Raw genomic sequence first — 15,234 nt, forward strand, 5'->3', positions numbered from 1 at the left:
GGATCTGCTATCAAGGGGAAACCCATTCTACGGAGATTGGCGTCTTCACCCGGCAGATAGTGGAAATGCTATGGATGAGATTCGGACGGGCGAGCGTAGATCTATTCGCCTCGCGCGAAAACTACCATTGTCCTATGTTCTTCTCTCTACGGAACATGGACGCACCCCTCGGGGTGGACGCACTGGCCCACCCATGGCCCAGAGTGCTCCTGTATGCTTTTCCTCCCCTGTGCCTGATAATTCCCACATTGGCCAGGGTGAGAGAGCAGGGCCTGTCTCTCATTCTGATAGCACCCAGGTGGCCCAAGGCACCATGGCTGGCGGAGATAATTCCTCTGTTATACGCCGAGCCGTGGCGCCTTCCCGTTCGCACGGATCTATTGTCCCAAGCCAACGGGGAGATTTACCACCCCCACCCAGACAGGGTGGCTCTCTGGGCCTGGCCCGTGAGAGGACGAACCTGAACGCACTTGGGCTTTCGCCGCGTGTCGTCGCCTTAATTCAGAATGCCAGGGCCCTCTCCACACGGTCCTTATATGGCTGTAAGTGGCAAGTGTTCGAAGGGTGCTGCGATGGGCGCGGTCACTCGGTACTCAGTTCCTGATATTTTGTGTTTCCTTCAATACCTCATGGAAAAAGGTAGATCCTTTTCCACCAGTAAGGTCTACTTGGCTGCAATTTCAGCCTGTCATGTGGGTTTTGAGGGCTCTACTGTCGGACAGCACCCTCTAATCCGCAGATTTATGAAGGGTGCACGCCGCTCCTTGGCAGTCATCAGGAGAACTGTTCCGGAGCGGGACCTCTCCATGGTGCTGAAAGCGCTGTCTCAACATCCTTTTGAGCCTCTGGGGAGTATTTCCCTTAAGCTGCTGTCCTTCAAGACAGCTTTGCTCTTGGCCTTGGCATCTGCTAAACGTGTCAGTGAGCTACATGCACTCTCGGTTCACCCCTCGTGCATTAAGTTCTCCCTCAGTGGAGATAAGGTTTCCTTTAAGCCTAACCCGGCCTTCATGCCGAAGTGCTTCCCTGCGTTCACTTCGGAGGTGTTGGAGCTGTCCGCTTTTCACCCTCCACCTTTTACCTCTCTAGAGGATTAGAGGCTGAATGCTCTGTGTCCAGTCCGTGCTTTACAGGCATATATGACCAAGACCAACGCTTTCCGGAAGAGCGACCAGCTCTTTGTTTCATGGGCCCCACCGCACAGAGGGAGTTCCATATCGAAGCAACACCTCTCACATTGGGTTGTGGACGCTATAACTATGGCTTATGAAGCAAAGGGAGTGCAGCCCCCAAGGGGAATCAGAGCTCATTCCACAAGGGGCTTAGCTGCCTCTTGGGCTTTGTTTAGGGGAGCGTCACTGCAGGACATCTGCTCCGCTGCCAGTTGGGCTTCTCCTCATACCTTTGTGCGTTACTACCGGCTGGATGTCACCAGAACCTCGGTAGCACATTCGGTTTTAGGGGTGGGGTCTACTTAGCTCTTCCCTGTAACCCTGTTGGGAAAGAACCAATAAGAGTGAATGGGCCGGCTGGCCATGTTCATTCCTGTCACCAGACATTTACTTCCCTTTATGGGTATAGTTTATGTACTTTGGTGGGTTGGGGTTACTATCATGTATGTGCCTCATGCATGTTTCATGTCCTGCTTGTCCACAGCAGTTAGGTGTGGCGTCACCTTTGCAGGTTCATGATTAATGGACGTGTCAGGCACCGCCTCTCCGAGGTAACAGTCTTTCTCTGGCTTTCAGAACCTCACTGTGAGTGTATTGGGCAATCGGGGAGCTGTCCATGTCTCTCCCATAGGTGGATCTCGAACACGAGATGATGAAAGAGAACAATAGGTTACTATCGTAACCCCGGTTCTCTGAAACATCGAGTGGAGAGATCCACCAGCTTTGCCCCGCTTGCCGCACGATAAGCGAATATACTTACTGAGGAATATTAGCGCGCCCAGCTGTTATATGCCCGTAGGTAAGGGGGTGTGGCCTCACCTGGCATTGGGTGCGCACTTCTGTCTGTCTGGCCAGACTTGGTGCAATTGGATGCTTCTGTAGAGGTCAGGTACGGATGCCCTTCCCATAGGTGGATCTCGAACACGAGATGATGAAAGAGAACTTGTTTTTAGCACCATAGGTGGATCTCTCCACTCGATGTTTCAGAGAAGCGGGGTTACGATAGTAACCTATTGGTTTGTAAGTTTACTTTTTGCAACCTAGAAATTCAATAAGAATATATTTTAATAGAGCATATGATTGTTCTTGCATTGTTTGTCTTATCTTTTTGGTACATAACAGCTACCGTAGATGCAACACGCATTTGAAAAAGCGAGGCGCTGGAGAGAACAATTAGTTTGAATGTAAAATACAATTTCACCGCTAGATGGGAGAAATTCCTACACAATGTCCCTTTAAGAGAATGCTTTTAAATCTGATCAGATGATAATACATATCGGAGGAAGTCAAACTGTGTTCATTCATGTCAGCCTGTCACATTTACAGTCAGTTTCAAACCACTTAAACTAATGCTAAAATAAATTCCCAGCTGAGACGGTCCACTCTTTTTGATAGTCTATGATAAAGGAACAACACAAGCTGGTTGTCTGAAGTCTCACTAAACTGTGCAATTAAGCCAAAAATCACCCACTAGGTCTTTGGTGACTCTCTCAGAAGCGATCTGGAGATAGTTCCATATGATGAGAAGGACCATGAACATGGGCAGCATGTAGAAATCCCAGTACCACACAATAAGAACAAAGAACTGCAGAAGAACACAATAGATTTAGGTTTCATGTAGACTGGAACTAATCAAGGGTCACATATTCATCATGTATTTACATAATCCCAGTGCTTCTCTTAAAAGGAGAGTTCACCCAAAAATGAAAATTCTGTCATAATTTACTCACCCTCATGTCGTTCCAAACCTGTATGAGTTTCTTTCTTCTGTTGAACACATAAGAAGGTATTTTAAAGAATGTTGGTAATTAAATACTTGACGGTAGCCATTGACTTCCATAGTAGGAAAAAAAAGAAAGAATGACCACGGTCAACTGTCAGGTTACTAACATTCTTTAAAATATCAGCAGAAAGAAAGAAACTCATACAGGTTTGGAACAACATGAGGGTGAGTAAATGATGGCAATTTTCATTTTTGGGTGAACTATCCCCGAAATTACACGATTAATTACATTCTATAGACTAGAAGTAATGTCGCACATACATTTGACAACTAACTCTGTCAACTAAGAGTATTAGTAGACTGTTAGGGTTAGTAGAATAAGTTGATATGTACTTGCACAGTTACTTATAGTCAGTATAATGTCTGTTTTGAAACATTCAAATAAAGCGTTAGCAGATATTAAACAGACGGTTTACAAATACTCTAATGAGAGATATTTGACATGTAGTTGCAGTGTTACTAATAGCCAGCAGAATGTCTAAAGGGGACCATCAAAATTAAGGGTTACCCAAAATGTTTAACTATATAACAGAACAGTACAAAAAAGCATTTATATTTACTGGATATGGTACCGTGGCACTACCATTGTATTCTTTGAAATACATTTTAGCAATACTATCCAAATACCAGAGTATATGAATATAATGATACCATGGTACTGAATTAGTACCATCTGGAACCATAAGTCTTGACTTTAAGGTAAGCTGCTATAAAAAAAAGTAATCCAGCATTTATATGATTTATTACTAAATCATACAGCTCAAAACAACATAAATGAATAAAGAATGAAAAAAGTGTCTCACCATAAATGCTATGATGCTCCTCTGCACGCTTTCCCACTGGAAACAGCTTTTGATGAACTGGTTGACGTGGCACACTGCACGATAAAGGTTCCTCACGCGAACAACATTCCTGGAAAGAACCTGTTGATATAACAATTCACAGCTCATATTTTTCATAAAGATAGGCTACTACTGAAAACTTCAGAAGACTTTTTGATGTGAATGTTACCCAACTCATACCTTCTTAGAAAACTTGGCATTGTCCTCAAGAAACTTCTGTTCTCTAGGCGTGAAGGTCCTAATGCTCGCCTTGACCTGGTTGAGACATTGAACAAAGAAACACTGAAAAAAGATCCAACATCTAAGCATATGAAATTTTTCCCAGATACTTTATTTGCACAATAATATATCAGGTGCTGAAAATGTATCTGAGCTCAACCATTTAAAAATGTTCTCATATTCTGTAAGTAGGTAAGATGCTTTATTGTCACTGTACACAATACAAATATAGAGTGGAAACACTCAGAGAGCAAGGGAGATAAAGAATTAAAAGTAAAGTATATAGAAATGTACACACACACACACACACACATATATATATATATATATATATATATGTAGTGTACATACACTATATATCATATATACTGTATGTATGTGTATATATATATACACACACACACACACACACACACACACACACACACAGACAGACACACACAGGCACACACACAATACATACAAAGGCAATATACTGTTTTATGCATAATATTGTATATAACATTTATTAATAAAATGTTAACTTGAAATTATGTATTACACATAGAATATGTATATTGCACATTTAAATGTACGTGAATATAGTCCTTTGAATATGTATATATTGCACATAAAGCCACTGAAGGCATATAGCACGGTTTATGAGGTAGTGCATGTACTGTAAAACATTCAAGGTTATTAATAGGTAAACCTAATTTAAAATAGTCTTTGGTTGGCTGAGTGAAGTACTAAGATAGATTATATTGAACTATTAAATGTAGGGTAGGATTCTTTTTTAATAAACACTGTTTTTTATACTGGTTGAAACTCTCTTCACAATCCTGATAGCAATTATTAATAGAAAAAAAGTACATATATCTTCTGTGGAAGTCTCAGGATCAAAAAATTCCATCCAAATGCAATGATACGATGTCCTTCCTTCCTGTCAACCAGTGGGGATTTCTTTAAGACTGCAAGGGGAAGCGCAGCACGGTCGTCTCGAAGACGAGTTCGTTCAGAATCAGCTACATATAGCAGATCAACTGACTCGATTTCCTTCTCATAGGCCTGCATTCCCGGAGTCACAATGCATTTCTCAGTTGAAGCCCAGTGTCCATTGACTTCAATGGGGCTGCTTTGAACATTTTTCAGTGCTTCTAAACAAGACGGACATTGGATAAATCTGCGATTATGTCCCGCCCACGGACACTCAGCGCCTCTGGGGAGATTGGAGGAGTGGGCGGGGCTGGACGCCGGGCTTCTTCGTGATGATTGGAGGGTCTGTCCAAAGACTGCATCTCCTTTTGATTGACAGCGATTTTGTACTATAAAAAGTCGCTGACGCTGACGCTGAAGCTATTCGAGCTCAGTCTCATCGCGGATTTTACAAGTGTAGTCGAAAGGCAAACTGCTGCAACCTATTTCTTGGTATTTGCTTGGCGAAATTGCTAACCAATTTTCATCATAAATTTCACACAATTATACACCACATTCCTTGTTTCAGTTTAACCTAATTCCCACATTTCCTCCATCAAGTTTAATATCTTTACAGTTAATGTCTTTACAGTTCCTTCTGAACCAAAACAAGTAGCTTATGCTGCGTTCACGCAACATCATAACCGTAATTATGAGATGGCAAACCGTGACGTTCTACCCGGAGCAGTTCACTTCCTCAGAATGGGGATTTTTACATTTCTGTCAACACCATCAACGCCAAAATTATTCTGCAGCAGTCATGTGGTACAAGTGAGAGCTCTGTAAGTTGTTTATGTTCATTCTTATTGTAATGTTATGTGCTTTGAGACATGAGGTAATTTAAAGCGGTCTCTCATTACACTTTGGAAACACGTACATGTTTTTGTAGGAGGCGCTCTGAAGGGAGGGTGGGATCTTATGCTTTCAAAGCTAGCTTGCTATTGCTAGCCTCTCCAAAATTGCCAACCCAACCTTTAAAGGCATAACCTCTCTGTTGTCATCTGTCAAGACTCACAGAATTGTAGATGACTTCCAGCTCCAGTACTATGGTTCCTTTAGATAGTCCTCCTAAGTTTTCTTTCCTCAGAGGACAAGCAACCTGCTGACTGTTACGTATCTGTTGCAATAAGGAACATTAAACTACATTAAAACATATTAATATATCAATTCTAATAAATTAAGATGTTTTGCACATCATTGCTTTCAATTTAAAGAAGAATGTCAATTTTCTGCACTTACTGAAAGTAAAGGAAGGACCACCTTCCCCAGGAAATCTGGGGCTTTGTCGCCATCCTCATCAAACACAGTCACTTCCAGAACTTCATGAATGTCTTTTACTGGGCTGGTCATAAAGAGAAATTGAATAAATCTCACTATTATTTTGATATACCTGTAAATATAGAGTTGACATTGACCGCTCAAAAGTTTGTGGTCTGTAAGATATTTTTTTTTTCCCAGATAAGTCTCATATGCTCACCCAGGCTGCATGCATTTGATAAAAAATACAGTAGTAACAGTAATGTTGTGAAATGTTATTACAATTTAAAATAACAGTCTTCTAATTGAATATATTCAAATTTATTTTAAATATAAAAGTTCTGTAACATTATAAATGTCTTTCATTTGTATTCAATTTAATGCATTCTTGAAGAATAAAAGTATTTCATTAAAAAAAAAATCTTACTGACCCTAAAGTTTTGAATGGTGTACATTAATAAAGTTATAGTGATACTGACAAAGTGAAGACTTTATTCCACTCAGGGTTGAGGGTTTTGTATATGGTGTGGGTCTGCAGCCGGTTGTTTCCCAATTCCAGGACACAAAATGGGTCACTCTTTCCTAAAAATATACAGAAGGTCCAATGAATGTAGTTGTTGACATGCTCACACCCATACTCTCAGTCTCAACCAAAAAAATAATAATAATAATAATACCATTCAGATCAGCAGCCATGAGGTCAGTGGCCTTAATTACTTTAACCTGAAGAAAACCAACATCTCGCATGTCCTTCAGAGAGTTCTTGAAACTCTGCCAAGACGGGGAAAAAAAGAAAAGATTTTTAAGGGAGATCAGGATTATTTGTTATACACATTTTAAAAAAAATACCATAGTATGCAGTATACACTGTGTACTGTGGTAAAGAGGGTGGTTTAACATACGTATTTAACCAGCATATTTTCCCTCTCATGAGGCTCTTCCAGTGGAGGGGCGACGAGATCCGTGATGGAAGCTCCAGTGCAGGGAGTGGGAGAGACGAGGAACACCAGCTTGCCTCTGCCCGGGTCAAGCTCACTTGTAAACAATGTGGACTGATTCAAGGGCAGCCCGGACAAGTTGATCTCACACCTGCAATGTGCACACAGACACAAAAGGCCTTAAACACAAAACCAGTCTTTACAAGGAGGAAATTCATTCCCTGAGAAAGTCTTTTGAGTTTAATGTTCTGTGACTAATTCAAGTTAAACTCGATCAACAGCATTTGTGGCATAAATGTTAATTATCAAGGAAAATTTTCAAGGAATTATCAAGTTAATTATCAAGGAAAACCGTGCTTCGGTTTTTCATTTTGTTTTTAATTGAAAAAAAAAAATATGATTACAAATGTAAACTGGCATTCTAAAGGTTTATAAGCAAAAATTTGTTTGTATTTTTACTAAACCACTTACATTAATTATGAAGAATATTATTTGAAATTATTTGAGCTGTAAAATTCAACATGTTTTTGTGGCTATTTTTATAAGTGTTCCTTAACGTTGAAAAGTTTGGGTTTGTAAGCTTTTTAATGTTCTTGAAAGTCTCTTCTGCTCAAAAAATACAGCAAAAACAGTAATATTGTGAAATATTAGTGCAATCTGAAAGTAATTTTTCTATGCAAATATATATTTAAAAATGTAATTTATTCCTGTGATTGCAAAGCTGAACTTTCGGCATTATTCATCCAGTCTTCAGTGTCACATGATCCTTCAGAAATCATTCTAATATGCTGATTTGCTGCTCAGGAAACATTTCTCATTATGATCAATATTTGATATATTTTTCTCCCCAGGATTCTTTAAATAGAAAGTCTAAAAGAACACTGATCATTTAAAATATAAATTGTCACAACATTAAAGTCTTAACTGTCACTCCTGATCAGTGTTGGGGGTAACTTATTACAAGTAACTTGAGTTACGTAATCAGATTACTTTTTCAAGTAACTAGTAAAGTAACGCATTACTTTTTCAATTTACAACAAAATATCTGAGTTACTTTTTCAAATAAGTAACGCTAGTTACTTTTTCACATTTATTGACTGACAGCTCTCCTGTCCCCATGTTTAGAGAAATAAAGTGAGGTGTTGTGTGCATTTGCATTGAACATGCATTTACTCATCTCACTTGCACAAAAACATTCATTATTCCTCAAAATGAATAAAAACAGTCAAATGCAATCTCAGAATTTTGTGCAAATGTTTAACTATGTTAAATTACACAAATATACTTTATGTATTTAATCTCACTTTATTAACCAATGTCTTTGCTGCTGCCCTACAATGATCTAATTCAACCACACTAATGAGCAAAAATGACTTTAGATTAGGTTTAGAAATAAGAGTGTTGAACTTCCTTCTCCTGTATCCTATTGTTATTTAATCAAGAACAGCAGCAGCTGAAAGGTTTGTTTGAGCGGCGCCCTCTACTGTACAGTAGTAAATATGCATTTCCTTCAGCCTTAGGCATATTCATTTAACTTTTGATGTGAAAGGGCCTTAACAATTGGCAAAAATAGATTGTTTTAGCTGTTATTAAAAAACAAACAAACAAGCCCATGCAGGTGAGAAAAAGTAACGCAAAAGTAATGTAACGCATTACTTTCCATAAAAAGTAACTAAGTAACGTACTTAGTTAGTTTTTTGGGGAGTAACGCAATATTGTAATGCATTACTTTTAAAAGTAACTTTCCCCAACACTGCTCCTGATCAATTTAATCCATTCCTGCTAAATAAATGTAAACATTTTATATTTTCATTATATTTTATTGTATCCTTGCAATGTGCAACGTCTGGTTTCATATAGTCATGGCAGGAGTTGAAATATTGGACAGTTATTGTATAACTTTGGACAGATAAGGTTTTACAGTAATTCTATAAAACTAGTCTCTTGCCACAATGTATAAAGTCTTGAGGATAAACTTTATAAAGAGTTTGTATTTTAACACTTATATATTTGCCCATTGGTTTCACTTCCAGTGCCTTTCTATAAACTGTGAAAATTCAAGATTATTTTCAGATGTAATAGATATTATGCCAACTTCTGTCAAAAGAGCTTGGTTTATTTCTTGAACTCACTGTCCGTAACATTCTTCACATTTCCGTCCCTCTTTTCCCACCACTTCAATCTCTAGAATACTGGACCCGTTAGGGAACTGGTTGAAGTCAAACTTTTCTCTCCACAGTGTGTTGACCTTCTTCACTTGACTCTGTGAAAATGAACGCAAACTTAAAGCCTAATTATTGGTAATCCTTTTTAAATTTGAATGTTTATATGAAGTTAAGGAGTTTGTAACTACATCAGCGACGAGATTAACAGGTCATAGAGGCGTTCCCCTGTAAGTACCTTGCTTTTGTATTTCTGATCTCCCAGTTTGAAGCGAACAAACACATCGCCCTGTCCATCCAGTGGTAAGTCCCGCCCCTCCACCAGAGTGATGGTATAGACGCCGGTCCAGAGTTGACTCTTCTTCATAGACTCTGTGAGACGTCTGTTATGCTCTATTGTACTTCCCTGAAAAATATTGGGATGTGATATTGAGATCTCTTTATTATCGCAGTGGATGAAGGGAAAAATAATTCTACTGTAAATGCAAACAATAAAATGCATGATATAGTTAATCACGCTAAACAAATAGCCTCATCAACACTGTGAAGGCCTCATGGACACCTCAACAAACTCATCTCCATACCGGCGTGATGACTCCGACCCCTAACCAGATGAACTGGATAAATATTGTGACAGTTCTGATCCAATCTGACTTCTGACCTATTATGCCGCCTAAATCATAATCATACACTGTTCGTTTTTTTGGCCAAAGGAGGACTGGCCCCCCGACTGAGCCTGGGTTCTCCCAAGGTTTTTTTCTCCATTCTGTCACCTGATGGAGTTTTGGTTCCTTGCCACTGTCGCCTTTTTTTTTCGCCTTCATTCGTCATTGGCTTTTGGCTTGCTTAGTTGGGGACATTTAACATTTAACTTTGAATTTAACAATACTATTACAACTTTACTTTCCTGTTATCTCTGTAAAGCTGCTTTGAAACAATTTGTATTGTAAAAGCGCTATATAAATAAAGGTGACTTGACTTATTAACTTTTAAAATTGAGCAAAAAAACACCATTTATCTTTTGTTGATGACATCAAAGGGCATGCAGTGTGCACTCAATCAAACTCTACAGTATTTCTGTCACTTGGTAAAAGCAAGTCAAGTTAGGCTGATGTCAGCATGGTCAGGTTTTGCGGCATGGCCTCATTCTCAAAAACCATGAAAAATGTTATACAAGATATAACCCAGACTAAAATCATTACAAATTATTTGCAATAAACATGGTTTGTCCCAACCACAATGTGCTTTCTGTGGTCAATTATTGGCTGCCGAGAGCAGGAAAAATATTTTGGACACCATTTGACGTGCAAAATAAATAAATAAAATCAAGTTGAGAACCACTGTTATATTGGTTGCGAATTTAGCTTGTTTTAATCTTCATTCTCTTTGCATGCACATTAACATACAGACATCATTGTTTGTGGAACAATTTGCTTCGAATATATTATTACAGGAAGTATTTGAATAAATCCATGAAAGAGCGCTGACACGACCACTCAAGAATCAAGATGCGATTAGTAACAGATTAGAGGCAATTTAAAACTAAACCTTCTCACCGTAAAGCTCCTTTTTTTCCTCTGGACCCATCTCTTCATAACAGAAACAAATAATGTGAACTCAAACGTTGAGTTAATGGAGTGAGTTAGTCATTAACTTACCTAAGCAGCTCTTTAAATTCATTACCTTGTTTAAATGTTTCTTGTTTTTGCCGTCCCTCACAGATAAAGTGATATCGATGACTATGACACCCATATCGTCCTCCAGGCTGTTGGGGTCGTCCAGTGGAAGCACCATCTCGCTGGTCCTGTAGAACAGACAGAACAAAAGCATCAGAAACCACACTCTTGGTTTGACCTTGAACACAGACATTTCAGATTGACCTACTTTTCAAGTTCCAGTGTATTCAGCACAACACCGTGGGACCCCATGAAGTCATCCGATGTCAGATCTCGATCGTAAACCTGAATAATCGATGGATGGGCCTGCTTAATGTACCTATACATTACATATCACAGCATAATGTGAAAGTTAATGGATTTATTCCACAGAAAAGTAAACAAGTACCTTGATGAAGAGTTTCTGGTCCAGGTTGCGGATCGGGAAAGAGAAGGACTCATTCCAGAAAGGGTTGAGATTCTTATACACCACTTTACTTTTGTACAAGGTCTTCCCATCCAGTTTGAATTTCACATATGGATCACTTGTGCCTATGGAGACAGATGTTTTTTTGTTTTTTTATTGACCACCTATAATGCCTGAGCTATAGTTTTACCTATTACCTAATTTACCTATTTATTTACCATGCATATTATTTAACATGTCACTAATATTTGAACAACTTTTCTTAATCAAACATTGTATAACCAACATGCAGGCCATTGTTACATAATAACAAAACCATAAAACAGGAAATTACATTCCAGAGAAAACCCCCTGTAGACCCTCGTGATATGGTAATGTCAAATTAAGTAATATGTCCTTTAATGGCAAAATAAGTTAGTTCAGGTTGTCAAAGGTCAAAAGTAATACCCCAACCCCCCATTTATTTATTTATTTTCATATGGACGATTAAGAAATGCTTACAAAAATGTGTCTTACCTTAAAAAAATGTTTGAAAACCTTTATAAAAATAGGATGCATACACCTGTGTATTCAGTGTGTAAATAAATCTGATATTGCATTTTACTTGATGGTTACTTGACATTTGTTAGCATTGACACTTAATCAAAATCTATGAAACCAAAGATGGCAAACTTGAAACACTTGTATTTTAAAAAGGACTTTTAAACATCTGCCAACTCAGACAGTAATTTGTCAGTGATATAAATATGTGACCTTAGTGTTTCTTCAAGGTGATTTGAAAAGACTTTAGGGAAGGTACAGTACAAATATTTTTCTTAACCTTTTGGTGGAATCTGAAAACTTCATGCAAGTGCACTCCCAATTGTTTTCCCTTCATACAAATGACAAGTGCAGTACATTCAGTTAGTTAAGTCATGTGTGCGAGTTTACTTCTGAGTCTGACAAGGATGTGGTTAATACTTAAGTGCAACATCAGTGCATCACGCAAAACCAGCCCGCTTCCGGAGAAGACTATCATTTTGAAAGAGAAAGAAACGTTTGCAATGCAACTACCTCTGGTATAGGGTCAGCTGCTATAAAAATAATGGTTAAAAAGGGGCTTCAATAAAGCAGTTTAATCAATACTAAGCACTCTGCCTCGCTGCCTGATAACCTGGTGCACCAGTAGAGGACAGCATTTAGTAAGTCTGAGCAAGATCGGTCCTCAGTTGCTCCCTTATTTGCCCCCTTCATCAAAGTCAGCTTTAAAGTTCCTGGTCTTATTGTGGAAAAGATTTTTTTGTTTAAAATACTTTTATTTAGCAGACACATTAAAATGCTCAGTAGTGACAATAAAGATTAATTCGTTTGAACTTTCTATTCATCAAAGTATCCTGAAAAATATTAAGCACATTTTCAACATAGTAAATAGTAGTAATAAGACATGTTTCTTGAGCACCAAATTAGCATATTAGAATGATTTCTGAATGATCATGTGACACTGAAGAATGATGGTGGAAATTCAGATTTACCATCACAGGAATAAAGTACACTAATATTAAAGTAGAAAATAGTTATTTTAAAATGTAATAATTTTTCACAGTTTTTACAGTATTTTTAGTCAAATAAATGCAGCCTTGGTGAGCATGGGACTTCTTTTAAAACATTAATTACCGCAAAACAAACATTTGAATGGTAGTGTGTATTTGAAATGTCCTGTTTGCTGAATATTCTGTACAGAAGCAAAAATGTGTCGCAATCAGCAATTCATGTTGACTTTAAAACAACAATATGATATCATCAACAATAAGTGCATGTGTGCAAACACTGACAATAATATGCAAATACTGACTGTAAAACCTCAAGGTGCTCTATCATATAAAAGACACACGTACTGTAAGAAAACCGCCAATAAACAAATAATGGGAAAAGGTCAGTAACAATATCCTAATATTTCTAACAGTGTTTTTCTAAACTCAGGTAAAGGAGGGACAATTAAGATCGGTTTCAAAACATGGACAACAGGATAGCTCTGAAAAAGCTTAACAGGCCTTCGACCACAAATCATGAAATTAAAGCAAAATACACAGACTGGTAAACGGGAAAAGAACTGGATCAATGAGCCACGTATCAATGACGCAAGCAGAAGCAATAAACAGCAGTATATTGCGGCCTGTTTTTACATGTCTTAAATGAGCGTCTCGTGTGCCAGGTAAGTCAATATTCACTTTTGAAGGGTGTGCCTTTCAGGTGTGGCTGCAGACAGGTTTGAATGTGCTGTGAGGAATGTTGTCTGATGTATGAAAGCAATGCATGCGTTCAAAAATATTATTTGCATAGTCCTGACTGTGTAGATGGGCGAAAAAAAAAGTTGGAATGGACCGATCCACAGAGCACCACAACACTCTTGTAGAAAATTAGCAATTCTCACATGTTGAGGGAGGAAAGAGAGAGTGAAAGCGGGACTGTAGAAAGAGAGATGGCTGAGACAGTGTTTTCCTTTATTTACCTATACGGTGGCGGCCCGCCATGGTCCAATCTTTCATAATAACCCCAAAATATTAAAAAAACTTAATAACATAAAGGTCTATAACATTGTTTTGCACCATTGCTTTGGCAAAGTAACTGTCAAACGAACTAAAATTGAAAGTGCGACATGGCTTTGTGCCCTTATCAAATTGCAAAAAACTGCTATTTGATTAAATAAGCACATAGTCTGTTTGCGCTGTGTCTTTCAAAGTGAAGTGTACACTTTGCTCACGCCATCGGCTCGTGATCCGGTGTTTTCAGCATCTCAGAACGGCTCAGTTTTCAATTCGCACACTGAACATGAGTTGGAGCTCTCAAAGTGCACCAGATTGATGAATTTAACTTTAACCCTCATGCACCTTAATGAGTCCTCCGTGGACAAATTTGGGCACAAATTTCACAGGTGTGATCATATATATATATATATATATATATATATATATATATATATAAAAAAATATAAAAAAATAAAAAAATAAATATATATATATATATATGCATTTATTTTGTAATTTTTGGGCTATTTTTTAATATATTTACCTCTAAAAGTAATTTTTTTAATGTAAAATATGCTTTTTTTTTACTTCATGTATTTTTTTTGTAAAAATATTAATTTCAGTAAATTGAAACAAACAGGTAAAAATAAACAATGTACAACATGTTCATTTCATTGTCTGTGTATGTGTGAGTGACTTTTTTATTTGACCAAACAAAAACGAACAAAAAACACAAACACGTGTGCGAGTGTGAGTGCTTGCCACATTGAGATTGTTGTACAGGCTCACCACTTCATGTATGTGCATGTATGATCTGCATTGTGTTGGATTTATTGATTTTATTAAATTTGCTCTGAATTATAGTCTTACCCATTCATTTCCTATGGGTGCCCACTTTTGTCCACCAAGGACCAATTAAGGATGTTTTTAACCGCTTAACACTGTTGAATCAATTCCAACTTTTTTGTGTGTGTTCAGGTGGCAAACTTAGGCAAAGCAGCCAAATCTTGTACCGCTAAGATTAACGAAATGTTGCCCGCATTAGTCTCCAAGGATCATTTAGGGTTAAAATGTACAAAATTGCTTACCCCTCACCACAGTCTCACAAAATTCTCTGGGAAACACTAGCGGAGGTATTACCGAAGAGGAATAGGTCAAAGGAATGTCATTTGGAAAAAGAAGGGTTACAGCGTTCCAACACTGGAGAGACGTTAGATAGTGGGAAGGCCTGAAAACGTACGCCAAGGTTGCGTTGTTTGTTGTCGTTGATTCTGCTCGATATGTTAGTCGCATTGGTTTTTGCTATACTTCACAGAACCAA

At 38.1% G+C, this 15,234-nt stretch overlaps 1 protein-coding gene across 13 annotated transcripts in view; it reads right to left on the reverse strand.

The window, feature by feature from the left end:
- Positions 1-15,234, reverse strand: part of mctp2b (multiple C2 domains, transmembrane 2b) — a 48,041-nt gene that overhangs the window by 7,189 nt on the left and 25,618 nt on the right. For 5 of the 13 annotated variants that reach the window (XM_077227893.1, XM_077227898.1, XM_077227895.1 and 2 more), the window contains 13 exons: positions 11,392-11,534; positions 11,212-11,288; positions 11,011-11,131; positions 9,566-9,733; positions 9,298-9,428; positions 7,130-7,316; positions 6,905-6,998; positions 6,707-6,809; positions 6,210-6,312; positions 5,986-6,087; positions 3,978-4,052; positions 3,759-3,878; positions 2,644-2,757 (listed from right to left, as the gene is read on the reverse strand). In XM_077227893.1, the coding sequence (XP_077084008.1) occupies positions 2,644-2,757; positions 3,759-3,878; positions 3,978-4,052; positions 5,986-6,087; positions 6,210-6,312; positions 6,707-6,809; positions 6,905-6,998; positions 7,130-7,316; positions 9,298-9,428; positions 9,566-9,733; positions 11,011-11,131; positions 11,212-11,288; positions 11,392-11,534 (1,538 nt within the window). Of the gene's footprint in view, positions 1-2,643; positions 2,758-2,902; positions 2,940-3,758; positions 3,879-3,977; positions 4,053-5,985; positions 6,088-6,209; positions 6,313-6,706; positions 6,810-6,904; positions 6,999-7,129; positions 7,317-9,297; positions 9,429-9,565; positions 9,734-10,883; positions 10,917-11,010; positions 11,132-11,211; positions 11,289-11,391; positions 11,535-15,234 lie in introns of all 13 variants that reach the window. The other 8 variants (XM_077227891.1, XM_077227896.1, XM_077227892.1 and 5 more) reach the window with 4 other exon arrangements.

Source organism: Siphateles boraxobius, unplaced genomic scaffold (assembly GCF_051911475.1).
Source record: "Siphateles boraxobius isolate OS27281-9 unplaced genomic scaffold, OSU_SipBor_1 130, whole genome shotgun sequence".
NCBI classification, from domain to species: Eukaryota; Metazoa; Chordata; class Actinopteri; order Cypriniformes; family Leuciscidae; genus Siphateles; species Siphateles boraxobius.